Below are 27444 nucleotides of genomic sequence, written 5' to 3' on the forward strand. Positions count from 1 at the left end.
TAAGCATTTTATTTATTTATGAGAGGCACAGACATAAGCAGGCTCCCCACAAGGAGCCAGATGTGGGACTCCATCCCAGATGTGGGACTCGATCCCAGATCCCAGGATCACGCCCTGAGCGGAAGGCAGATGCCCAACTGCTGGCCACCCTGGCATCCCACTTAAAGATTTTTTAATGCACTTTCTGTACCCCCTATATTATTTTTTTGTTGTTCTTATCTTTTTTTGGTAAATGTCTTTAAAATATCTCAGCTTATCTCAGTGAGCTGAAAGGAAACAGAGAAGAAAATGAATAAAGAAAATGTGCTAAATAGATTGAAATATTATTCAGTTGTACAAAAGAAGGAAATCCTGCTGTTTGGAAAACACAGATGGACCTTGAAGGTATTCTGCTAAATGAAATCAGTCAGATAGAGAGGGAAAAATACTATATGATCTTACTTATATGTGGAATCTTAAAAAAAAAAAGAACCAAAAAAAATCATAGATACAGTGTTAACATCCATCACTCACACAGATTGGTGGTTGCCAAAGGTGAAGGTGCGGTGGAAGTGGGCAAAACAAGTGAAGGAGGTCAAAAAGTACAAATTTCCAATTCTAAGAAAAATAAATTCCGAGGTTATAATGTACAGCATGGAGACTATAATTAATAATATTGGATTGTATATTTGTAAGTTGCTAAGAGAGTAGATGTTAAAAGTTATCATCACAAGAGAAAAAAATTCCATAATTGTGTAATGATGGACAATAACTAAACTAATTGTGGTGATCATTTTACAGGATATACATATATCAAATCATTGGGTTGTACACTTTAAACTAATACAATGTTATATGTCAGTTATATCTTGGTAACGCTGGAAGAGAAATGAATACATTTGGCTTTTCCCACACCCCTACCCACCATCAAAAAGAGAAATTCTGATTTTGCCCCAGCCTGTGTAGAAGACAGAGGTTTTTGCAGCTTCCATCACTGTGCTACAATCTAATTTAGCACTTAGTGATGTAAGACAACCATTTTAATTTGCTTCTGGATTTCATGGGCTGAGAATTCAAATGCAGCAGGACAGGATAGGTGGTCTGTTCTAGGATGTCTGGGGCATAAGTTGGTAAGACTTGAAACCTAAGGTGACTTAACTAAGGCTAGAGGCTGAAATCTCTGGAGGCTCTTTCATTCAAAGGACTTACACCTGGGCTGCCATGACTGCAAGGCTTGGTTTAGCCAGGGGCATAGCCTGGAGCACCTACCCCTCCACTCTCCATGTGTCTTGAGCTTCTGGTAGCCTGGTGTTGTGTTCCGAGAAGTCATGTTCCGTGAAACATGTGGAGAATGTGTTCCGAGAGAAGCAGGCAGGAAATACATGGCTTCTGTGTGCAAGCACTTTATTGGTTGCAGTCTTGACTCCTTTCAGAGGACTCTCCAAGAATTTGAAGACATGTTTAAAACTGACTTACTCTAAAACAGAATTACTCTATCCCTGAGACATAACAGGAAGGTAGAGGAGAGACTCAAACTGAAAGAGAGCCCAAGGAAGACAGGGCAGAGGAAGTGGGGAAGAGGAGGGAGCATCTTGCATAGTTGCTCATTTCTGGCAAATGACTTTAAAGAGCTTATTGCTTAAACTTTGGTTAGTTTTGTACTTTACCTCAGCTAATTATTAAAGTTGAACTCATTACCTTCTGCCTCTTTCCATCTTACACCTTCAAAACCAATTCTTCAAAGGTTGGATTCTATTACCAGTCACACCACTTACTCACGTGCCCATGTTCATAACCATCTCTGATTCTCCCTTCTTTCCGGTGCTCAGGGCCAACTTGGAGGGTGAGTCTGACCCATGCAGTCACACAAGACTCTATAACAAGAAGCACCCCACATTTGGTTTGATGTTCTACTCCCACCATCTGGATAGTCTTAATTTTATTTGGATCTTATGTTTTGTAAGTGAAGTCTGCTGGGACAAAGCAGGTGCAGGAGCAGAGGAGCTATGGCAGGCAGCAGGGCGCTCTTATGGCCCAGCAACGTTTGTGGGCACAGTGAACATGGCAGTCATCCTGGAGGGCACACATATGCCTCAGGGAAGTCCTTGGGTCATGAGGCCCTGAGGGGGTCACATGGTGGCGCCTACTCCAGATTGGTGGTGGTCACACAGATGATACCTGCAGCAGTGACCTTCTGTGGGAGGAAGAAGAGGCTCCACTTGGGGGCAGCACCAAGCCCCACATGGGAGGCAGGCTTGCCCGTCTGTCCCCAGACCCTGTCCCTTGGGACATATGTCCCTTTTTGCCTGTCTGCAAATGTTAACACTCCAGTTGGAGTCTGGGACAGGAACTGCAGTACCCAGGAAGTAAACTTTCAATAAATATTACACATAGATTGCATACATATGAATATTGCAATAAAGCATATCAGGGAGTTATCAAAATTCTTAAAAAATTATAGAATGGCTGGTTTTGAAAAGTGCTATAACACTGCAAAGCAAATGTCCACAAGCTTAGAAACAGAAGTTAAATTTGAAGATCATCACTTTCAATAGAAAAGAACATTTTCAATAAAGTTTCAAAGAACAAATTATTAACAAAAGACAGTTTTTAAAAAGATTTTATTTATTTATTTGACAGAGAGAGAGAGAATCAGAGGGAGCCACAGAGGGAGAGGGAAAAGGAGGCTCCCCATTAAGCAGGGTGCCTGATGGGCTCGATCCCAGTACCCTGGGATCATGACCTCAGCCGAAGGCAGATGCTTAACCAACTGAGCCACCCAGGTGCCCCCAAAGCACAACTTCGAAATTAATATTTCTTTATAATTGAAAATATAGCAATAAAATGCACAAGTAGGTATTTTGAATTGTATAAAATTATATACATTTTCAGTTTCTTGAATGACCTCAAGTTACAAGAGATGTCAGAGGAATTGTTAAAATGCTCTTGTAAAAATATACATTTAAAAATAAATTCAGAATTACACAAAATTAATTAGTATGAAGAGTTAAATTTTTTAGAACAATTATTCCCCCACACCCCTCAATTCTAGCTATAGTAAAGTGTATGTTTGGAGGGTACCAGGGAGGAGCTGTTGGTTAAACTTCCAATTGTTGGTTTTGGTTCAGGTCATGATCTCAGGTTTGTGAGATCAAGTCCAGACTCGAGATCTGTGCTGAATGTGGTATCTGCCTAAGTTTTTCTCTCTTTCTGCCCCTTCCTCCTCAAATAAATAAATACATCTTTTAAAAAAAAACAAAATGGGGATCCCTGGGTGGCGCAGCGGTTTGGCGCATGCCTTTGGCCTAGGGCGCGATCCTGGAGACCCAGGATCGATTCCCACGTCGGGCTCCCGGTGCATGGAGCCTGCTTCTCCCTCTGCCTGTGTCTCTGCCTCTCTTTCTCTCTCTGTGACTATCATAAATAAATAAAAATTTAAAAAAATATATTTAAAAAAATGTGTGTTTTGTAATAATTTATCAGAAATTTATCCCAATGTGACAAGTGGTAACTACACTTAATGGTAATGAGTATTGTAATGTATAGAATTGTTAATTCACTGTGTTGTACACCAGAAACTAATACAACATATGTCAATTATACTTCACTTTAAAAAAGTTATCCCGATGTTTTCACAGCCAGTAAATTGTTCTTAATAGTCCCATAATAGTTGCATCAGCATAAAGATGCTTCTCAAAATTAAAAATTATCAAAAAACTAGCCGAGATCTTGAATTTGCCAAGAGTAATGCAGCACTTTAATATTTTTATTATATTACATAAAATTATGAGGTCAAAATATCTTTTTTGATTTTGAAGTTTACTTTTTTACTTCTGTATCTCCATTACCCTTCTTACATTTATGAATAATGAACTATCTTAAATGGAAAGGATTTATATTTTAGTAACTTAGTAGTACTTTTTTTCTGCCTTTTGAACAAGAGGATCCACAGTTTGGACCTCATTCATTCTCACTGGGTCCTGCAAATTTTGTGGTCAACCTTGTCTGTGTCCCATGAATCTAATCAGTTTCCAAATTAGTGTAGACTACGAGTACCTACCTCCAAAAATCTCTCTTTCCCTTTCTTTTCCTTTCTACTATATTGTCACTCTATCACACAGATGGTTGTGATAGATGCCAAAGGATTTCCCTACATTACAACAATTTACCTTTATTAGTCACACTTTTTTCTAAATCTTATCCCTGATCATCTTATTTTCCTGATCAAAAGTTGTATTAAATTCCCTTTGCCCCCTGAATGATTCAGAACCTTTTGGCTAATTATCTAAGGTCTTTTATGATCTGACTTCATGTGGCCTTAGAAATCCTTTCTCCCAATATTTCTCTTGGAAATCTCTGGTCCAGTCAGCCAGAGCCATTGTTTTTGTTCAAACTAATGAGTCTTTCCTACTTCCAATTCCTGCCAATGAACTTTGTATGTTAAATATTCTCAAGAGCAGAGGGAATAAATGCATGGATGAATAAATAATCAGAACCATATTTCAGTAAGAAGATGCTTTGAAAATCTAAAGATAGTCTTTATCAACATGCTTAAATTATCTCGAAAAAAAGTAAAAGAAGTAAGCCCAGCTTAAAAAGGGGGGGGGGGGTGATTTACCAACATGAAAGAGACAGCTTCTTTAATGGGCAATTATCACAAAAGATAAAGAGATCAGTTTATTGTTTTTTTTTTAAGATTTTATTTATGTATTAATGAGAGACACACAGAGAGAAGCAGAGACACAGGCAGAGGGAGAGGCAGGCTCCATGCAGGGAGCCCGATGTGGGACTCAATCCTGGACCCCAGGATGACTCCCTGAGGCTACGGCAGATGCTCAATCACTGAGCCACAGAGGCATCCCAGGAGATCACAGTTTAATGGACTGAACTATTTTTGTTGAGTGATTAGGTTCATTGTTTTAAAGTTGTATATTTCAAGCCTAGTATCTTCCATTCTGGAGTCCCAAATACAGACTAAGAGAGCATACATTGAAATTCCACTAAAATGCTTATTTGCCAAGCCATAATCACTTCTAGTACTTTCATTCATTGCTTCTATGAAGTAGGTTCCAAAATCTGTATCGTCAGTCTTGTCATTCTAGATTAGATTCTAGTCTGTGGTTTTAACTGCCTTTTCTCACTCTGTCATTGCCTCAAACCTGTAACAGTAATAAAGAAAAAGTCCTTTGAGAATTTAAATAAGGGAGCTGAGGTAGTCAAAATATATTTACGGTGAAATCATGTTTGGGCTGGGACCTATTGAGTGGCTGAGGGGGATCCTGATAAGGATAGATGAAAGGGAAAAGCTTGAGCTGACAGCTTAGATTTGTCATGGTCTTGCTGCTTATGGCCAGTGGTCTAGTCTTTTTAGATGGGTAGGTGTGTTAAAAGAAAATAAATGTGTGGAAAGGTAAAAGAAGGCATAGATCATAGAAAAACTTACATGCTGTGGTGAGGAGTCTGTAATTTATTCTATATTCATTTTAGCACAGTGATGCCATAATCAGAAACACTTTTATAAAGAAATCTTCTGACAGCAGTATATAGGATGAATTGGCAGGGGGGAAGATATGGCACATACATATATTTATTAATTGTCTCTTTAATTTTCAAAACTCTGTTATTACTTTGAAATCACCACTCTCTTAATAAACCACCCCAGGAGGCATCATTTGGAAGGGACAGCTTTACCAAAAATGCTTATAATTTTGCTCAGCGAATGCAGCCTAATATAAACTCCGAATGAATGACTTAGATTGGAACACTAAATTAGTGATAGGAAAGCATCCAAAATGGTTTTTTTTTTTCTCTATCTCCTTTTAAACTCATACACTTTATCATACTCATGTAGAAATGGCCTAGACTCTCTGAGGGTGGCGCAGAATTGGAGCGGCGGAGGGTTGGGGACGCGGACAATCAGGGTCCCGTGTTCCTGTCCAGCAGTCCCCTTCCCACTCTCCTCTTCCCAGTCTGTGCCAGCCCCGCACAGTCCTACCAGGCGCCCCGAGGCGGCGCATCCCCCCCCGCAGCGCTGGCCCCGGTAGAGGCTGCCCGGGCCCTCTCCCAGGAACCCCCTGAACCCCCTTCGAGGCAGACCGCGCGGCCCCGGGAGCAGGCGGAGCGGAGCAGGCGGGCCGGGGCGGGGCGTCCTGCAGAGCCTCACGGGCTGAAGCAGCCCCCTCGGGCTCCCATTCTCGGCCAGCCAAGGGGCCCACGTTGTGGGCAGGAATCACACCCACTTGTTGTGCCCCAGATCGCGAATCCGAGAAACCCCCGAGGAGCCGACCCCGATGCAAACACACGAGGGTTTATTACAAGCTCGGGCCTGGGTCCAGGTGCGCCCCACACCGCGGAGCAGGGACCTGGCCCCCGAGGTGCTTCCAGCTGAGTTTTATGGGCTGGTCTGGGGGACCTCCAGAAGCGGGGGGGGGGGGGGGGCTGGAGCAATTCCTCAAGTTCTGTTTACATTCTGATATGGGGCTCTCAAGGGCATTGAGCTCTGTTCTCATTCTGATATGGGGCTTCCTGCCACTGGCTTGGACTCTGTTTTTATTCTAATACGGGGCTTTCTAGGACTTCAAGCTGTAAGCTGTTTTCTTCCTGTAACTGGAGTAAGGTAAGGTTCAGCTCTTCTTCACCGGGGCCTGGGATGGCTGGACGTGCGCTAACGCTGAACTTAAAGTGGAACGGCCTTGATTTTCTCGGCCTCCACACAGTGTCTCCCAAAATGGAGCCTCAATGGGTTTTCAAAAATAAGACATCTGGGTAACAATTCGCTTAGGTTCATGACAGGCCATCCGTACTAGAGCCTACCAGAATCTATTCAACATATTTGCAATGATACTATATTCAGAAAACGAGTGTGTGCAGGGTATAGCGGATATGCAGCATGACCTGAAGGAGCTAAGTGTGGCAGGAGAGAGCCTGAGACCGGTAAACCACTGCGTTTACAGCTCAACCTCTTACCTCCAGCCACAGGGCGATTTCATCAGCATTTGGTCTGAGAAAGAGAATCCACTCTGGGTGTTTCAAGCAATAAGAGTTTATCTCAAGTGGTCTGAAAGCCTTTGGAAGAGCCAGCGCTGCGACACTCAGGCAAAGCCAACTGTAGATCTTCCTTTGGTGAGTAGCTCTCAAGGACTCAAGAAGTCACCCTAGGGCATGATCTAAAGGAAAAGCTGGAAGGTCTCACTGTCTGCATCACAGAGATCACCAGGTGTGTGGCCCAGCTGCTAAAAAACGTCAGGTCACGGGGCAAGCATTGCTCTGTCACTGCTGAGAGAAGATGGTTTCTGCTTATCTCATGCGGATTCTTGCTAAAAGTAATGTAAGTGGTGTTCCCAGGATCTGATTCTTGCAATACTGGAGAGAACACGTGGGTCATGAGGTGAGTGGTGATTAAAAAAAAAAAAAAAGTTCTGTAGGTAGCTGTCCTCTAAAATCAGGCTAGTAAGGGATGATGATATTTGACTGCAGTACATTCTTTATGATAGTTTTTCAGAGCTATTCACCCATAGCAATGTCTATTTTAGAGCAAGAACAAAAAGAAGACATACAGTGGGAAAGAGTTGCCCTGGAATGTTTTCTTAACCCAAGCTCCAAGTAAGTCAGAAGTTTTATGGCTTAATATGGAATTTCACAATATGGATAGATTTCAGGGAATCTATCTCTGAATAAGACAAGAGCAGAGACACCTGGGTGGCTCAGTGGTTGAGCGTTTGCCTTTGGCTTAGGTTGTGATCCCAGGGTCCCACATCGTGCTCTTTACAGGGAGCCTGCTTCCCTCTGCCTATATCTTTGCCTCTCTCTCTGTGTGTGTCTCTCATGAATAAATAAATTTTTTTTTTAAAAAAAGGACAAAAGATGGGCCCATATTAAGCCACTTTATCCAGATGATTTTTTTTTTTTTTAGATTTTATTGCCCCTAGAGCTGTCTGATTAGCCTTTAAATTGTCAGTCTTCTCTTCCTGTTTATCTAGTGTGCATCTGCAGCCTCAAGCCACTCCTTCCAGCTCTCTTTGGGACTTCATTTGGCCACTTACATACTTTTCTACCCATTTCCTCAGCATTTTTCTTTCCATTTGCCTCCTTCCAACCTATGAACAAGGTCAAATTTCTCCATTTGAAAATAGCTATTCCTTCTTTGATCATATACTGTTTTACACATTCTATCATTCTCTCTTCAGCTAAGCCCAAATTCTCTTGCTCACAATCTCCACTTACTCATTTCCCAACCACTATATAATCCACATAAATCTACTATATATAGTCACTATCCCAGTATAACTGCATGGGTAAAGGTCACCTAATGACTTCAATAATTTCAGATCCAAAAAAAACTCAGTCACTGTCTCTATGAACCTCTCTGTCATATTTGAGACAGTTGGCTGACAGAATTTATTGCAACACTGTTTTAAATGACAAAATCTCTTCTGGTTTTCCTTCTTTTGCTCTGATCATTTCTTCTCAGTCTTTTTATGAGCTCTTCCTTTACTGCCTTCTCCTTAAATTTGGCCTTTCCCCAGGTTTTCTTTTTGAACCCATTCATGGTGCCCATCTATCGCCCAATATGATCTCGATTGGCTTCAGTGACTAAATATATGCCATAAAATTGTAACACACGATTTTGCGTAGATGGACATGACTTCTGGGGAGAAGTCCATAGCTTTTACTAATGTCTCAAAGCCATTCAGCAACAATCATTTAAAATCTGCTGAACACTATCCCATGTATTACCTATTGATTCTTACCATTTTGTTGTATTTCAAAAATTCAACTCAGTTCTACTGTGATTTGCAATTTCAATTTATGCTGTTTACTTTTCCAGTAATTCATGTCCTTACTCCTTTTTTACATTTTTTTCAGGAATTCGTTTCCTCAGTTCCTTTTGTCTTTTCATTCCTGCTCACCTTCTGTGACCCTATTTAGGCATCATCTTCTCCAAGACATCTGCTTTTGAGTATCCCTAACATCCAATCTTTTTTCTGATAACACATCAGAATTAATACATGAATTTAATAGTTTCAAAAAGTAAAAAAAAAATCATACTATGCAAAAATGAATCACTTTTCTTGTTTACTTCTTTTTTCTTTTCCTTCTTTCTTCCTTTTTCTCTCTTTCCCTGTTTACACTACTGGATTCAACTCCCTGGCCAGCACGAAATAAAGCTTTGCATGTAACATACATTTATGTAAAATATTAGGCAAAAACAAATGGTGATTTTCATGTGCTCCTGTACCGATCTGTTGGGGAACTGAGCACTAACTGCTTATCTATATGCCAGCCTTCCATGATGGCCAATATTTTACTTGAAGCCTGAAGAACTGTCTCATTCATCAGTAAAGTTTCAGTGATCAGTGTAGATTATTTAATGAAGAAATCTTATTTTTCTCTTTTATTATACTTTTCATATTGTGCAAAAGCTGTTTGTTATATTACATGGCATTACTTTCACTATTGTCTGTTTTACAGTGATATAAGGGTACCATGTTTTCTATTAAATTCAAAAGAAATAACTAGCTTATTTCAGCTCTGACACATAAAGAGCTTGAGAAGTATCTATTTATCATTATAACCAGAAAAAAACTGAACAAACTGAAAATTAATGACTTTTCTTGGGCCCATCAGAGACTTGCGTTCCCGGGAAAAGCTGTCACTCCAAAACTTGGGAAGGAAGATAAACACAGAGTCAAAGAAGATAGAGAATCACAGTTGAAGTTGACTTACACAGAGTGGATGTTGCTGAAGTTATAAACTGGTAGGAACACTTAAATAGCAATTTTGATGAATTGCTGAAGACTGTGAACAAAGTTAAAAGTGAGAACTAGGGATCCCTGGGTGGCGCAGCGGTTTGGCGCCTGCCTTTGGCCCAGGGTGCGATCCTGGAGACCCGGGATCGAATACCACGTCGGGCTCCCGGTGCATGGAGCCTGCTTCTCCCTCTGCCTGTGTCTCTGCCTCTCTCTCTCTCTGTGACTATCATAAATAAATAAAAGTTAAAAAAAAAAAAGTGAGAACTGTTGACAGTCTTTGTGGGGATCTCAAGGAACCTCCCATCCCCAGATTCTTTTGGTGAAGGTCCAAGAATAATACCCTCATGTTTCTGGCAGGGGGAAGAGAAAAGTAACTATTTCAAAATGCACACAGAGTATTTTCCATAACAAAGGTCTGTTCTCTAAGGGAAAAGACTTTACCAGATCCTTATTCAGCCTGAAAGAAGGGCAATTCCTCAACTCCAGTGCCCTCTAGTCTTTCTGTCTCACTTAAGAGAAAGAAAAAGTTAATAAACACCCGAGAAGGTCACAGCCCAGGGACACAGAACCATTAAAAGGTGGAGATTTCACTATTTCATTCTATAAGGCTTCCCTTCCTCATGTCTGACAACCAAATCAATAGGGCTCCAGTATAATAACACTGTAAAGAGGTATAAGATGCAGACTCTACTTAATAATGAGTTCTTAGGGAAGCTCAAAGATTATGGGGTAACCAAAAATAAAGATGTCAGGCAATATTGAGGTTTCCAGTACTTACAGCTAGAATGATCATTAAATATAACTCATCTCCTGACCAAATGAAAGCTACAGGCCCATTTATCTCATTTCCTATTACTTAATACATCATTTCCAGTTTTCAAAAAAAATTACAAAGCATGTCAAAAGATAAGAAAAAAAAAAAAAAGCCTGAAGAGAACATAAGAAGACTCAATGCTAGTTTCAAATATGATGCAAGTTTTGGAATTAGTAAATTAGTAGGTAGGAAATGTAAACTCATATGATTAGTTGGTTAGGGGCTCTAATGAAGAGTAGGTAACATACAAGCATACATGGCTAAAGTAAGCAGACATATTCTACGAAGGAGTCAAATGAAATGCTAATAATCAAGACACTATAATAGAAATGAAGAATGCTTTTGAAGAGAAAAAAAATCAAGGATGCTTTTGATGCTCTCAAAGACCAGGTAGAACTGAGAAAAGACTATGTAAGCTTGAAAATATATAAGTAGAAACTTTCCAAAATAAAATACTTAAACCAGAAAGAATTAAAAAATCAAAACAAGGCCTTCAAGAATTATGGGACAAATTTACAAGGTGCAACATAGACACAGTATGAATAATAGAAGAAGAAAGAAAGGAGCAGAAGAAATGTTTGAGGTAACAATAGTTGAGAATCTTCCAAAATTAATCATAGACATCAAACCATTAATCTAGGAGGCACAGATAACACAAAGCAGGATGAATATAAAAAAATTTCATAGAAGCAAATCACATTCAGATTACAGAATACTAAAGACAAAAAGAAAATCTTGAAAGAAACAAGAGAAAAAAAAAACTCCACTTACAAAGGAAAAAAAAAGTAAGAATTACAGTAGACTTCTTATCAGAAACCATGCCAACAACAACAAAAAAGAGTAGAGTGGAATATTTAAAGTAGTGAAAGAAAGAAAAAACCCCAACAATCTAGAATTTTATATGCATTGAAATTATCCTTGAAAAGATTCTCTAACAAAAACTGAAGGAATTTGTCACAGAGCTGCCCTAATGTAAAAGAAGCTTTTCAGGAGGAATAAGAGGTCAAAAACTCACATAAGGAGAGGAAGAGTGTCAAAAAGATGTCCGTGAGGAGAATTTAATTCTCTTATATTTTTTATTTTTAATCTAATAGATAACAGTTCAGACTATAATAGCAAAAATACATTCAGTGATTATAGCTTATGAGTAAATGAAATGAATGATAGTAATGTTTTAAGGGGTCCAAGGAGAGAATTAGAAATACTCTTTTATAAATTGCCTACACTCCCTGTGAAGTGTATAGTGTTATCTGAAAGTGGATGTAGATTATTTGTATTTACATATTACAAATTCTAGGAAACCATTAAGTTTCTCAAAAAGGAAATATATCCTTAAAAAAAAAAAAGGAAATATAACTGATATGCTAAGAAAGAGAGAGAATGTATCACATACAGTTGCTTAATTAAACCAGAGATGGTGGTAAAATAGGAGATGACAAAAAAGAATAAACAAAAAAGACAATAACTAGAAATATGTTAGATATGAATCCAACTCTTATCGATAATCATATCAATAGTCATCTTAAATGTGAATAGTTTAAATAAACCAATTCAAAGGCAGAATTTTTGAGAGTAGGTAAAAACAAGACCCAACAATGTTGTCCACAAGAAATGCACTTTAAATATAAAGACACAGATAAGTTAAAAGTAAAAGGATAGATAGAGCTATACCATGTTAGCAATAATCTAAAGAAAGCTTGATAAATTAAAAAAAAAAAAAAAAAAGAAAGCTTGAGTAGCTATATTAATTTCAGACCAAAAATTTGAGCAAGGATAATTATCAGGGAAAAAGAAGGATGTTACATAATGATAAAATGGTTAATTCTCTAAGAAGACATAAAATTTTTAAACAGGTGTATATGAACAACATGGCATCAAAATACAGGTGGCAAAACCAGATAGAACTGGAAGGAGAAATAGACAAACTCATTATTATAGTTGGGGATTTCAACATGCCTCTTTGAGTAACTGAAAGATCCAACAAGCAGAAATTGGTAAGAATATTGTTGAAATAAACAGTACCATTAACTAACTGGATCTGATTGACATAAAATATTTCATCCAAAAATAGTAGAAAACATATTCTTTCAAGATGACTAGAATATTTGCCCTAATAGAACACATTCCCAGCCATAAAACACACTTTAATGAAGGGAATAAAAATCATACAAACTGGGATTTTAGACTACAATGAAACCAAACTAGAAAATAATAACAGAAGAATAGCTGGGAAATCTATCAAATATTTGGAGATTAAATAGCTCACTTCTAAATAACACTTTGATAAATGCAAAAGTCTCAAGAGAAATTTAAAAAATATTTTGAATGAAGTGAAATTGAATATATGATAATCAATTTTGTGGGTTGCAGCAAAAGCCAAGGTTAGAGGGAAACATATAGCATTAAATGTATATACTAGACAAGAGGAAAGATCTAAAATCAATAATCTAAGCTTCCATCTACACATCAGAGAAAGAAGAGCAATTTCATTCAAAAGCAAAAAGGAAAAAAATTGGAGTAGAAATCAATGATATTTAAAGCAGACAATCAGTAAAAAAATAAATAGTAAATAAGTGAATATTAGTAAAGTTGATAAACTTCTAGTCAGGCTAATCAAGAAAAATGAGAGAAAATATAAATTACTAATTTTAAAATGAAAGAAGACTCAATAATACTGACTCCTTAGACCTTAAAGAGAATAATAAAGGAGTATTATGAACAACGCTATGACAGTAAGATTGATAATTTATATAAAATGGACCAATTCCTTGAAAATACACAGTACAAAAATTCATGCACAGGAGAAATAGATCACCCGAGGAGGCTTGTATTTATGAGACCCATTGATTAAAAATAATCTTACAAAAAAGAAACCACCAACCTCAGATGGTTTCACTGGTGAGTTCTCCCAATAATTTAAAGAAGAAATGAGGGAATTCTCTATAATATCTTCCAGAAAATAGAAGAGGGAATATTTCCTAACTCATTCAATGAGACCAACATTATCCTAATACCAAAATCAGGTTAAAGACAATACAAGAAAACTACAAATCAGCATATCTCATGAAATACTTCTAAAAAGCCTCAAAAATACTAGCATATAAAATGTATCATACAGTGTACATAAAAATCAATTATGAATACTTATGAAATACCTCAGTTCTCTGTAGTAAAAACATCAAGTTAATTTTAGTATTTCAATTCACAAGAAAAATTGAAATCTCATCTTATTCAACAATTTTAATCATATATGCCCAACATATTCACTATTTACAGCAGAGAATTCAAGGCCCTCATATGTACTTAATATTCCATCAACCACTCTGATTTCACTAACTTCCAGTTGATAACTTGATGAGCAGTTGGAACATTCTAAATCTAAAATCCAAAGCAAGATAAAGAAAAATCTAAAGAAAAGAATGGTCTACATATTGAGCAAATTTCCCCTACATAACTGAGAAATTGTGATACTAAGTATAAAATACATATTTTCAGCCTGCATGCATCGACCATATTCGTCTAAAGGTGGTAGATTAGAATAATTAATCCATTTGCCTCTATGTGCTCAGTCTTTTAAATTGTTTTGACTGTCCCCAAAGGAGAGTAGATGTTATCATCATGCAGCTTATTTGTAAAAATGGTCAACAATTTAACAGTTGTTAAAATGGACTGTTCATGGAAATGCTATAATCTATTAACAATGATGTGCTTTTCTCATTGCTGACTCTTTTAGTTGCCCTTTGCTTAATTCAAACTCCTTGAATAAACTAAACTAAACTCATAACTCACATTTTGTCTTCCTTTTTGAACTGCTTAAAGTTACATCTGAAGCTATGATGCAAAGGAGCATGATGTGGACCCTGTCAACCCTACATAACTTAAAGGAGCAAATTATCAGTTTTATTCCTAGCTATCTGGCCTGTTAATTCACTAGTATGCAGAGAAGAGAAGCAATGTTTGCTTTTAGGAAGCTTATATTTTAGGTGATATATTTGTCTTCATCAGTGCAGTCAATTCATAGAGACTGCCAAAAGATGCGCCTTTACCTGACTGGATTAAGACAGCTTTGAAATAAAAAATACATTTTTGAAAATTTAAACTTAATAGTCATCTATGGTTTTATTAGATATCTTTTATTACCTTGCATTATTTTATGTCTTCAAAGTGCACTTGCATTTGTCAATGAAATATTAAAATGCATATTTTGTTAATAAATAATAAAATACATTTGAACACACTCATGGAAAAAGTACCATGGCGGAAAGAACAGAAACCATGTCTATCTCAGGCTGAATTTATTCAAATCTGATTAAAGGAAAATCTTAACAGAAAGAACAGAAATCATAATGATTCTTTCAAATCAAATTTGTTTGAATTTAACATGATAAGCAAGCTAAGTCAACCCTTTTAACAAGCATTACAGTGTTAGGTTTTAGCGATATTCCTGACTTTGACGTTGAATTCCTTTTCTCTCTCTCTCTCTCTCTCTCTCTCTCTCTCTCTCTTCCTCAGTTCTGGGCTACACTTTGTAAATGTACAAAATATGTTGGGAGGCCATTTTTTTTTTTTATTTTGGCAGAGAATGGCTAGAACTGTCTATAGAGATGATGTCTTCATTGGGCTCTGCATAATCAGGATTAAGTTTTTCTTTCAGAATCAGAGAAACTCACATTTTCAGGAGACTTCTCAGAACTGTCTGCCAGCCACTAGGGATAACAACCCACCTGACATTCTGTAAGGTAACTTCAATCCTTAAGTGCCTCTAGAAGTCTTGGTCTATTTCTGCATAGGGACATTATCTGCTTATCTTATGCTTACCTTTATTCCTTTTGAAAATGTATTCTATGTAACCTAATTTAATATACAATTTCAGAAGAATTCATGTATATTTATTTCATCCCATCATCTTTCTAATAACTTTGTTAATATTTGCTCAAGTTAACTTAGTTAATATTTGCTCAAGTTCTCTTGAACCTTTAATGAAATGCCTGGGGCACAGTTTCAGAAAGAAAATATTTTTAATGTGTTAGACTAACTGTATTGTTTTCTTCTCAGAAAGTAGTTGAACACACATTGTGGTAACCATAACCTGGCTGTTATTAACTCCTTCAGGGCAGGTTCTGAATTCTGTTCATCATTATATTCCCAGAACCCTGTACAGGGCATGTCATATGTAGTGCTTATTAAATGTGTTTTAATGAACTGAGTCCTCTCATCAAGGAATCACCAAGATAACAGCAATTTAAAAAATGCTAATATATGTCCTAGTTGGAGGGAAAATTCATCATGCATTGGTCTGATCGTCACTGTGACAAAAAAAAAAAAAAGATTTGGAAATTGTAGCTCTAGATTTACATAGTATACTAAAATGAATATGGACAGTTGGCAATTTTATTTACAAAATGATTAACAAAATAACCAAACCCAGTACAAGTCTGTATGTGATGCAAATGCTATCACATGCATGTTTTCGTCTGTGTGGGAATACAGATGTTCAGCTGTAATAATGACAGGAGATTTGTATATAGTTCTTCATTCTTTCAAGGTAATTTGTAACTCAGTTGTGAAACAGTGAACACAATATATTCTCTCATTTTACAGAGGCAGTAATGTGCTTCAGTAATAGAAAAGAAGGTTAACTTAAAGATCAAGTTCATATATGTAGCTATATCAAATCAGATATAAATTAATCCAGGGAGGAACCCTCCTCATTTTGCAGATATGTTAATGCATTCAAGCCATCAGAGACATATGAGGAATAGAATGCCACTTCCGGGTAGCAGGTCTGCATTCTGCTCTTCTTGGAACATATGTCTGTGTAGACATACCACTCTTAAGAATTACTGACATTTGTATTTTATAATTTTTCTGCTTGTTTTCCCATGAAAGAGATGAGAAACTATATCGATGGAGTGGATGTTAACATCATCCTCCCAGTCCCAGCTCCTTCCCATTATTCAAAAGCAACCCCTATGTGGATGTACTTCCCTTGGAACCATTCATATTGATACATATTGACACAGGTTTTTCATTGTGTCCATTCCCCTAGGTGTCTGTGCAACTTGTTCTCATTTGTTTTCTTATTTCAAGAACTGCTGTGATAAGTAGTTCCATAAATGTCTTCTGTTACACATGGGCAGTCATTTTCAAAAATATTAAACATCCACACATTGTTCCATAGTGGTTGTACCTGATTACCTCCCACATGCAATGTCTTAGATTGCCTTTCTTCATAATTTCACAAAAATGTACAGTTACCGAAGTTTTAAAACTATTTTTTGCATGCCTATCTAATTATTATGCATTGGTATTTTACCTTTTTTTTAGATTTTAATTTCTTCAATAACTAGTGATGCATATATCTTTTCATAAATGTATTAGCTCTTGAGTTTCCTTTTCTGAATTGCTTTTTCAAATCCTTTTGACTATTTTTCTAGTAGATCATTTTTTTTCTTGATTCTTAATCGATTCTTATCTATACTACAAATTGCAGATACCTTTTCCCAGAATGTGACTTGTCTTTTTGCTTGGTTTGTGTGCCTTTATATTTTTGGCAAAAGAAATGTATATATTTTGGGGGTGTATATATTTAGTGTATATATTTAGTACCTGCCTTCAGCCCAGGGAGCGATCCTGTAGTCCCGGGATCGAGTCCCGCGTTGGGCTCCCAGCATGGAGCCTGCTTCTCCCTCCTCCTGTGTCTCTGCCTCTCTCTCTCTCTCTCTCTATGTCTATCATAAATAAATAAATAAATCTTAAAGAAAAAGAAGTGTATATATTTTGATAGCATCAAAATTACCTGTTTTTTCTTTGTGACTTGTATTTTTGGGTTCTTGTTGAAAGAATCTCTCTCTCATCCAAGATCATAAGTATATTTCTTATTTTATTCCAACAATTTAAAGTTTACTTTCACACTTAGGTCTTTCATCCAGTCAGATGTTTTAAATTTTTTAGTGTGAAATAAATTTCTGCTTATATTTTTAAAGGAAACCAGTCATCATAGCTGGCTCACCCTCTGTAATGATTCAAGTGTTCTATTTTATATCGAGTCCCTCATACGCTGGCAGCTGTTTCTGGGTTTTTTAATCTTTTCCATTTTTAATTAAAATCACACTGATAAAATACTGTATTAGCTATTATAACTATATACTAACACATCTGTGGGCAAGTCTATGCTTTTTTTTTTCTTCAAATAAACCTTTATTTTTCTTTATTCTTTAGAACTAGTTTCCCTGCTTTGATGATATATCCCAAAAATGTTGATTATAGAGTTTCGTTAAGTATATAGATTATTTTGGTGAGGAGCAACATTTAAAAAACATTGCTGTATCTTCCTGTCCTCGTGGACATCTACGTATTGGGATGGAATTCAATAGTAAAGAAAAAAAACCCAAAGAAACAAAAAACAGTTCTGTCACTGTCCCACAGAAATTTGTAATCTAAAGGGATGTTAGCAACCATGTAAACAAGTAAATATCTATAACATGAGGTGGCAAACTGTTATGGAGAAGTACAGAGTGGAGTAAGAGGGATAAAGTATGCCAGAGCATAAGAGAGCACTCTTTTATGTAAGAGGTAATTGATAATGGGACATTTGAACAGAAACCCAAGAAGTCAGAAGTGTTTTGGGCAAAGGCATTTCAAATAGAGTGGATCATGAGTGTCAAGACTCTAACATGTAAATTCATCCTGTAAGTTCAATAACGAGCAAAAGGACTGGACCAGAGTGAATGAAGGGTAGTGTAGGTCCAAGGACAGTGTGAGTCAGCACTGGGACCTTGTGGAGCTGTATTATGCGCTCTGGGTTTATTCTAAATGAGAAAGAAGACATCAGTGAGTTTTGAGTGGATCTACCTCATGTTATAAAAGGATCTCTCTTGCTGCTGGGGATAAGAATACATTGCAGAAAAAAAGAAATCAACTATAAAATTAGTGTAACCATCTAGACAAGATGGCCTCATTCGATGCCCTTAAATAATGATTTTTTAAAATTCCAAAGTATTCTCCACAACTTACATTAGGTAATGTGCTTATAATCAAGATAATGGTTTACTATTTATTTTTTATTTTGTTATTCCTATTTTAAGGAAATGCCCTTAAATTTTGAAGAAAATATTAACCTTGTAATCTGCAAGACTACCTCAATCTCTTATTTGTTCTACTAGATTATAAAACTTTTCATGACTTTTTCAGGTAGACTTTCATACCTATAAGTAATAATGATAATAATGATTTAGTGGCTTAAGTACTTCCTTTATTTGACTTTTTATTTTATAATGGTAGTAATAATTTTTTGGTTTTTGCTTTTTGTAGTTGTTGTATTTTTGTCTTTGCTTTACCTAAATCCCTCTTGATGTTTTTTTTTTTTAAGATTTTATTTATTTATTCATAGAGAGAGAGAGAGAGAGAGAGAGGCAGAAGCAGGCACCATACAGAGAGCCTGACGTGGGACTCGATCCCGGGTCTCCAGGATCACACCCTGGGTTGCAGGCGGCGCTAAACCGCTGCGCCACCGGGGCTGCCCTCCCTCTTGATCTTGACTCAAATGTTATAATTTTCAGTGAGCATTTTGTTGCAAATCACAGGGTTTTTTGGTGCAATTTGTTGCAAATATTTTATAATATCCTTTACTAGATTGAGAAGGTTTTCTAGTCGTAATTTAATAGGAGTTTTCTGTTGTGGGCAAATGTAGAATTTTTTTCAAATACAATTTGTACCACCTTTTAATGTATTCACATAGTTTTCTCTGTCTTAGTTCAGGCAACTCTAACAAATATATCATTGACTGGATGGCTTAAACAACAATACTTATTTCTCACATTTCTGGAGACTGGGAAGTCCATGGTTAAAGGGCAGGCAGATTTGGTATCTGGTGAACGTCCACTTCCTGGTTCTCAGATGGGTCATCTTCTCTTTGTACCCTCCCATGGAGAAGAGCAGAGCAGAGCATACAAACTCTGGTGTCTCTATAGACACTAGTTTCATTTATGACCCTTCTATCCTCACGACCTAATTATCTCTCAAGGCTCCACTTCCTAACACCATCACATTGTGAAGAATTCAACATATGAATTTTTATTTTATTTTTTTTCAACATATGAATTTTAGAGGAACACAGACATTCAGTCCATAACACTCTTTTCACTTGTCCTTATAAGTGAATTACATTGATCTCTTTTATTTTTATAGTGAGCTATCCTTATATTCCCAGGATAAATCTATTTGGTTAGGATGTATATTTCTAATACACTATTATATTTTACTTTCTAGAATTTAGCTAATATATTTATGTTTTTGTTTATAAGTTGATTTGACTATGGTTTTCTCTTCTTACATTGTCCTTATTAAATTTTCTTATCAGGTTAATACTTCATAATGCTTCATAAAGTAAGCATATATGCTTCATGTTTTACAAAATGAATTAAATTGATTCCTTATTTTTTAATACTTGAAAGCAGTTTGTGAAGAGTAGAAATTGTCCCTTCAAAGCTTGACAATATTTACCTCTGAAATTGTCTTAACTAAAGGAAAAATTAATAATTTTCCTACACTAAAATTAAGGATTTCTGTTAGTCAGAAGACACAATGAAGAAAGTGTGATAATAAGCCAAAGACTGAGAAAAGATTTTTGAAACATATAAAACTGATGAGGATCAATATCTAGAAAGTCCATGCAATGCCACTTCAAAATTAATATAAAAAGGCAAAGTAGTACAAGAGATTACAAAAGAGGAAATTCAGATGGCCATTGTACATATGCACAGTTGCTCAAGGAAATGCAAATTAACACAGTGACACCATTATTCTCATCAAGTGGAGAAAAATTTAAAGTCTGGTAATACTAAAGTTTGTGAAAAAACAAGATTTTTAAATGCTTTTTTAAAAATGTAAAGTACCAAAACAACTTTGGCAAACAACTTGAAATTATGCATTCCAGTCTTCAAATTATGCATATGTGCACCAGGAATAATCTATAAGAATGTTCATATTTAAGAAGTAGTATTGTTCTATTAAATTATGCATATGTGCACCAGGAGTAATGTATAAGAATGTTTATATTTAAAAAGTAGTATGTTCTAAGCAGCCCCTAAGCTGGAAACAAACCGTCAAAAGCAGAATTCATAAATAAATTTTGGCATATTCTTAGAATAATGTACAGCAGTGAAAATAAATGAACTATAGCTACTCACAACAAAATGGCTGAATCTTAAATATGCCGTATTGGGAGAAAAAGCCAAGTACAAAAAAGTACATAGATTATATCCACTTAAGAAAAGATTAAAAAAACAGTCAACTATTTTGTTGTGTCATTTACTGTGTTGCCAAAACTTTTAGCATAACATAAAAATTATTTTATTGTGCTTATTGATTCTGTGAGATTAGGAATATGACTTCTCTCTGTTCCTAAATTAAATATGGAACCTTGGCTGGGAAGACCTGCATGACTGAAGTGTCACAAATGACTGGGAGCTGGATTTATCCAGAATGTTCTTTCCCCCATGTCTCCATCCAGGCAGAGGACTGGAAGACTGGATTTAGCTGAGACTGTTAATCAGAGGAACTACATATGATTTTTCTTCATTGATTGGCATTCTCAGTATGAAGGCTCGGTTGTCAAGAAGGTGTGTCTGGAGAGTAAGCAATTAAAGAGACTCAAGTGAAGGCCACATGTAGTGATATTTCTGCCATACTTCACTGGCCAAAGTAGTCCTAATCCTGCCCAGGTTCAAGGAAGGAATATAGAGAACACTCTCAATGACAACAATCATTTAGAAAAACACAGTTAAGTAGCCTGTGTATATCTGGTAGCTTCTATATACCAAGCCTTTTTTTCTCTTTATTTTTTTCTTCCTTCTTGTATTCTGTTGGATTGATAAAGCCTCTTTGTTCCATTTGCCTTCCCCATGCCTTGGCTGGTTTGTGGTCTGAAGTTACAGCTTGTTTTGCTATATTAAGTATCATTTTTAAAAGCCACTTTATCAAAAACTTCATATACAGCTTGTTTTGCTATTAAATATTAATTTAAAAACTTTAAACATAAACTTTCAGTGTTTATATTCCCCTCTCCAGAAAATAAGTAACTCACTATGTTTTAACTACCCCATTTATGTTCTTACTTGTCAAATTCCACATATTTGTCTTACAGAAATTTAGTCAGAACTAAAAAAACAAAATTAGTGGTAGTAGTAATATCTATAGTCCATAGTTCACTAGATTTACAAAGATAAGTCTTATATATATTTCTTGCTTTTAGCAAGAAATACTTCTTGGTTCCTTTTTTCATTCATTCATAATGTATGTGGAGTATATTCTTTAATGATTCTTTCAGTGATGGTAGGGCTATCTTGATTGAAAATTCCCTAGTGTTTTTTTTTCTCTTTAAATTAGTTCAAGTTTTAAAATTAACTATATTTGAAGAGGAAGCATCAGATCACCTATCCTTGCTTGCCATAAAAAGATGGTAACTTCTTAATACAGTCGAAGTAAAGTTGTTATTAAATTTTAGCTTAATTCTATTAACTGGGGAAACACTGAAATCTTTGTTAAGAAGGGATATTAACAATGTTTTAGCCTATGAATAACATTTAAAAAACCCACAAAGCACAGAAGTACATATGATATAACACTAGATAAGAAAAATGATATGGATTTGAATGAATAGATAATAGGAAAAGTGATGTGCATCCCACATATCAGAAAATTCTCTAGTGAGAAAAATAAATTTGGGATTAACATCATTTTGCTCAAATAGTCATTGCTTCTCTGTTGTTGGCTCCCTTGCAAGAAATAATCTTCTTATTCGGGGTCTATCCCATTGAGAATAAAATTATTCTGTAGATAGAAGACATTCAGAACATTTAGGAGCTCTTGGCAAGACTGCTGCTTGAGAAGTACTATGAATCTCTCCTAAACTATCTCACTGCAACTTTTCCCATTTTCTCCTCGAGCTTCTGAAGTGGATGATAAATGCTGAACATATCCTCAAGGGTTTTTTGGTTGAATTCATGTCTGAAGAAGATTGAGCTGGCTACAATCTAAGGACTGGTAATAAAACATTCTAATCATCTTCATGAGATGAAATGTTCTCTTTTCTTTTTCTTTAAATGGACAGAGCCATTCAATAGAAATTGATTAAAAGCGTTGGCAGAACATTCCAGCTTGCTTTCTTTTCAGAATAAATCTACTTAACTCATTCTTACGTTGCCTTTAATTACTCATATCTACTTCAGCAACTCTCATTTAAAATATCCAATTTGGCTTCTCTTTCAAATTGACTTTCAGAGAGATTTGGCTACTGATGAACACATTGTATGGTGAGATGTGGTCTGAAATAAGTCTCCCGACATTTGCTTTAATTAGACAAATAAATGCTAAAAGCTATGCCATAAAAAGCATCATTTGGGTGAGATTCATAAATCCAAAGGAAGCCACTTTGCACAAAATATTCCATAGACTCAGGTTCGTTGACATCTAGTCTCATGTCTCAATTTTATATGTGTTCTTGCATTTGTTGTAAATTGTTGACAAACTCAAAGAATTTTAGGATCTCAGAGAGCATCCATTCTTGCCATCATTTATAGACATTCACAATATTTAAGTCACCCGCTCAAAATTACAGTGAATCAGTGGCAGAAATGAGAAAACCTTCACTATTTCCCATTACATTTAACACCAGGAAAACCAGCCATGCTCTGGCAGAGAACAGGCATTCAAGGAATGCTTCCTTTTTTTTTTTTTTTTTTCAAGGAATGCTTCCTACTTTTGTTCTTTAAGGTTTTTTCCCAACTTTTTCATATCATGGTACACAAAGAAAATGATAGTATTTGTAGCATACCCTGCAATATGCAATAACATGGATGAACCTTGAGGACATTATTGTAAATGAAATAAGCCAGCCACAGAAAAGCAAATACTGCATAGGCAGTTCATAAAGGCAAATTCATAGACTCAAAGAGTGGAGTTGATGGTTGCCAGGGGCTTGGGCAGGGGGAAGGAGAAGTTATCAATCAGAGGATGTAAGGTGTTAGTTAAGCAAGATAAATATGTTGTAGGGATATGCTGTACAATATTGTACTCATAGTCAATACTGTGTTGTACACCTAAACATTTGTTAAGAGGGCAGATCTCATATTAACTGTCTCTACATAATAAAAATGAACAAAAAAAAATATAGGGTTAAGGATCCCTAAAAATAACAAAGAACTTCACAACACAATGAGTAAGCAGTAATGTATACAAATTTAAAAAAATTAAGAAGTCAGGAATTCCAGAAAGGAATGCAGACTTTGACAAAAGAATCTTGAGTAACTTCATAGTGGAGAAATCTGTCAAATGCCAGATAATCAAGGTTAATATCACTATTGACGAATCATGTTGATAGAAAATACCTTTCATATCATGTTATGAGAATGGCATTTTAGCCTTGTGGTCTTTCTCTCAAAACCACATAACCCCAGAGAAACATCAGGCAAGTCCAAATTGAAGAACATTCTATCTCATCAGTTCTCCTGAAAACTGTCGTATTATCAAGGACAAGGAAAGTCTGATTAAATGTCACAGTCTTGAGGAAAAAGGGGACATGACGAAATATTATGAGATATTTTGGATGGGATCCTGGAACAGAAAAATAACATTAGGTTAAAACTAACCAAATTTGACTAAAGTATGAACTTTAGTTAATAATAGTGTATCAATATTGGTTCATTATTTTTGACTAATATACCACACTAATATCTTAGGAGAGGTAACTGGTATGGGGTATAGGGTAACTCTCTGTACTATTTTTGCAACTTTTCCATAAATCTAAAACTATTCTATATACGAAATTAATTCTATTATTATTTTTTGTATATTTTTCCACTATTATTTTATGTACAATATATAGAATTACTCTGATTATTTCTATTACTGCTGTAAACAAATTACTAGAAAGTTGGGAATTTAAACAATAGGAATTTAATAATGTTCAGTTCTGTAGGTTGGAAGTGTGACACAGGTCTCACTGGGCTAAAATCCAGGCATCAGCAGGACTGTATTCCTTTCTATAGATTCTAGGGGAGCATTTATTTCCTTGCTCAGTTGGGTTGTTGGCAGAATTTAATTCTTTTTGGATGTAGGACTGAGGTTCCTGCTTCCCTCTGAATGTCAGCTGAGGACAAGTATCTAGAGGCTTCCTACATTTCTTGGCTCATGATCCCCTTCTTTCATCTTCCAAGCCAGTAACTATGATTTGCATTACTCTTATACTTCAAATCTCTATTTTATTTTTCTTTCCCATCTCTGACTTTAGTTGGGAAGTGTTCTTTGATTTTAAGGCCTTTTCTAATCAGATAATCTTTTATAGCCAGATGATCCAAGATAATCTCTTCATCTCAGGGTTTATAGCATTAAGCTCAACTGCCAAATCCCATAATGTATTGACAGATTCTGGAGACATAGCACATTTGGAGGCAATATTTTGGCAACCACATTTATTTTTAAAAATATACTTATGCCCATATTAATTAGATCATCACCTGCTGGAATGAGATCCAGACCTTTGTGATTTTTTAAACTACCCAGAAAATTCTAATATGCACACAGTGTTGAGAAACTATTCAGGAATCCAGCAGAGGTGTCATTTTCATGGACACTAGCAATGGAGCTAATCACTCAAGCATTTTCCACCTATTCCCTTTCTTCAGTTGCAAAGTTTTGGTAACACAGTCTCCATGTACACAGTTGACATTCAAAGTCATCAATTAATATTTCTGATTTCCGAATGTTAGGCTCTCTTTGGTGAAGAGCCAGCAAGAGAAAGTATCTTTATAATTCTTATCTTATAAATTTTGTAATTATATTTGTTTCTAAAAGGTTAAAGCAGATCCTGTATATGTTACATTCATAATATGACAATGTCTTCTAAAAACCTGTATTCACAGGAGCTAAAAGCTCTTACAACCACAGATTCATTAAACTTAAGCCATCCTCTAGGAGACAGCTGGCTCATTTCTTCTGATTTCTTATATACAAACATAAAATATTTGAAATATTTGAAATATTTTTCTGGAGTGGAGTATGGAGACTCATAGATATGGCTGTTTTGAAAGACTGTTTTACTTTAGTGGTGCTCCAGAGGCTGAGATTTGAAGCCATAATTATTTTTTTCTCCCTCTCAGGTCTCTTACAGGTGAAAGGAGCTATTTTTCTCTGGTATGACACATTGCTTCTGGATATAATCCAGATTGAATCAAAAAGTGCAATTAAATGCCGCTGAATCTTACATCTAAATGTCACTCTTTTCTTGGTTGCATATAAAGCAAAAGGAATAATAATGCTCTCAGAATTTTCAGGATGAGAAGGAAATAAATGAACTTTTTTATATCCTAATTTTCACTACTCTTATTAGTCTTCAATTACCTCAATTTTGATTTTTAAAAATTCTGTAAGTATCTAGGGGTGCCTAGGTGGCTCAGTCAGTGTTGGGCACCTGCCTCTTGATTTTAGCTCAGCTCATGATCTCAGAGTCCTGGGATCAAGTTCCGTGTTGGGTTATGCAGCAGGGAGTCTACTTGCGAATTCTCTCTCTCCCTCTGTCCCCACCCCCACTCATGCTTTCTCTCTCTCAAATACATAAATAAATCTTTAAAAAATTCTTTAAATATCTAAATTCTATGAGGATACTAAGCCTCTTTGTTATGAGATTCTTTAAGAAAAAATATATCCTCTAAGTAATAATTATAATTCTAGATAGTATTAACAAAAGGTAACTAACATTTGTTTAGCATCTACTAAATGTTGTATGCATACATTATCTTAGCTAATTTTCATAACAACCCTCAACATGATTTTTATTATTGCACATCTTACTCATCATCAGATGCTACCATCTTCATTTTTCAAAATAAGTGACTCCTCATCACTATCATACTACTCCAAGCTGTCTTCATCTATCTCTTATACTATTGTATAAAATTCCTAATGTTTTCACTGCCTCCCTTCTTCTAGCCTTATAATAAATCCTCCACAGAACAGTAAAAGTCTTTAAAAAATTAAAGTTAATTACATTGTTCTCCTGCTCAAAATATTTTAATAACTTCCTATCCCTCCAATTATAAAAAATCTAAGGTCTATACCTTGGTGCTAGGTATCTTATGTAATTTCCTCCCCTTAAGAGTGTGTAGGACTTGTGAGCATGGCCTGATGAGCCATCACTCTTGATGAGGTCACCATACTTTTGACATGGCAAAAATGAAGGGATTTTGCAAGTATAAGCAAGATCCCAGATCAGCTGATTTTTATAGTCAATCAAAAGGGGAATTATCTTGAATTGACTGATGTAACCAGGTAAAGTCCATTAGACAGGAACTGGGCCCATCTTGAAGGTAGATTCTTGCTTTGGCTTTAATTAAACAAACAGCCATTTTGTGAATTGCTTATTGGGGGGACCAAATGAAGGGATCTGAGAGTAGCCTCTAAGAGTTGAGAACTAGTAAGAAAATTGGGAATAACCATGCACTTGCAAAATAATGAAATTTACCAACAATCTGAATGAACCTGGAAGTGGATTCTCAGCCATTTGAACCCCCAGATGAGAAGGCACCCTGACCAATACTTTATTGCACCCTCGAGAGACCCAGAGCAGATAACATAGTTAAGTTGTGCCTGGACTCCTATGGAAACTGTAACATAATAAGTTTGTGTTATTTTAAGCCCCTAAATCAATGGTGGTATTTTATAGCAACAGAACCCTAACAGACTTGGTCTACACATGTTGCCATGATCTTGTCCATATTACCAGTCTCCATCACTGAGTTTGTTTCAACCACACTGGCTTTCTTAATGATGCTTGAACATGCCACCATAATTCTACCTCAGGGACTTTGCACTTTCTTCTTCATCTGCCTCACCTTCTTAGAG

The 27444-nt window shown here is 36.0% G+C and overlaps 1 protein-coding gene and 1 long non-coding RNA gene across 4 annotated transcripts in view; one reads left to right on the forward strand and one right to left on the reverse strand.

Annotated features, from left to right (window-relative positions):
* The window catches only part of UFM1 (ubiquitin fold modifier 1), a 208383-nt gene that overhangs the window by 83412 nt on the left and 97527 nt on the right, over positions 1-27444 (reverse strand). The window contains exon 7 of one of the 3 annotated variants that reach the window (XM_072797288.1): positions 1790-1853. The exons of 1 other annotated variant lie outside the window; for it this stretch is intronic. In XM_072797288.1, the coding sequence (XP_072653389.1) occupies positions 1805-1853 (49 nt within the window). In that variant the 3' untranslated portion in view covers positions 1790-1804. Of the gene's footprint in view, positions 1-1789; positions 1854-4661; positions 5139-27444 lie in introns of those variants that run through there. One more of the 3 variants, XM_072797289.1, reaches the window with a different exon arrangement.
* LOC140616396 (uncharacterized) lies at positions 7239-9949 on the forward strand. The gene is made up of 3 exons (XR_012016891.1): positions 7239-7366; positions 7512-7581; positions 9607-9949. It is a non-coding gene; the product is annotated as an uncharacterized lncRNA (long non-coding RNA).

The sequence above is a fragment of the Canis lupus genome, chromosome 24 (genome assembly GCF_048164855.1).
Source record: "Canis lupus baileyi chromosome 24, mCanLup2.hap1, whole genome shotgun sequence".
NCBI classification, from domain to species: domain Eukaryota; kingdom Metazoa; phylum Chordata; class Mammalia; order Carnivora; family Canidae; genus Canis; species Canis lupus.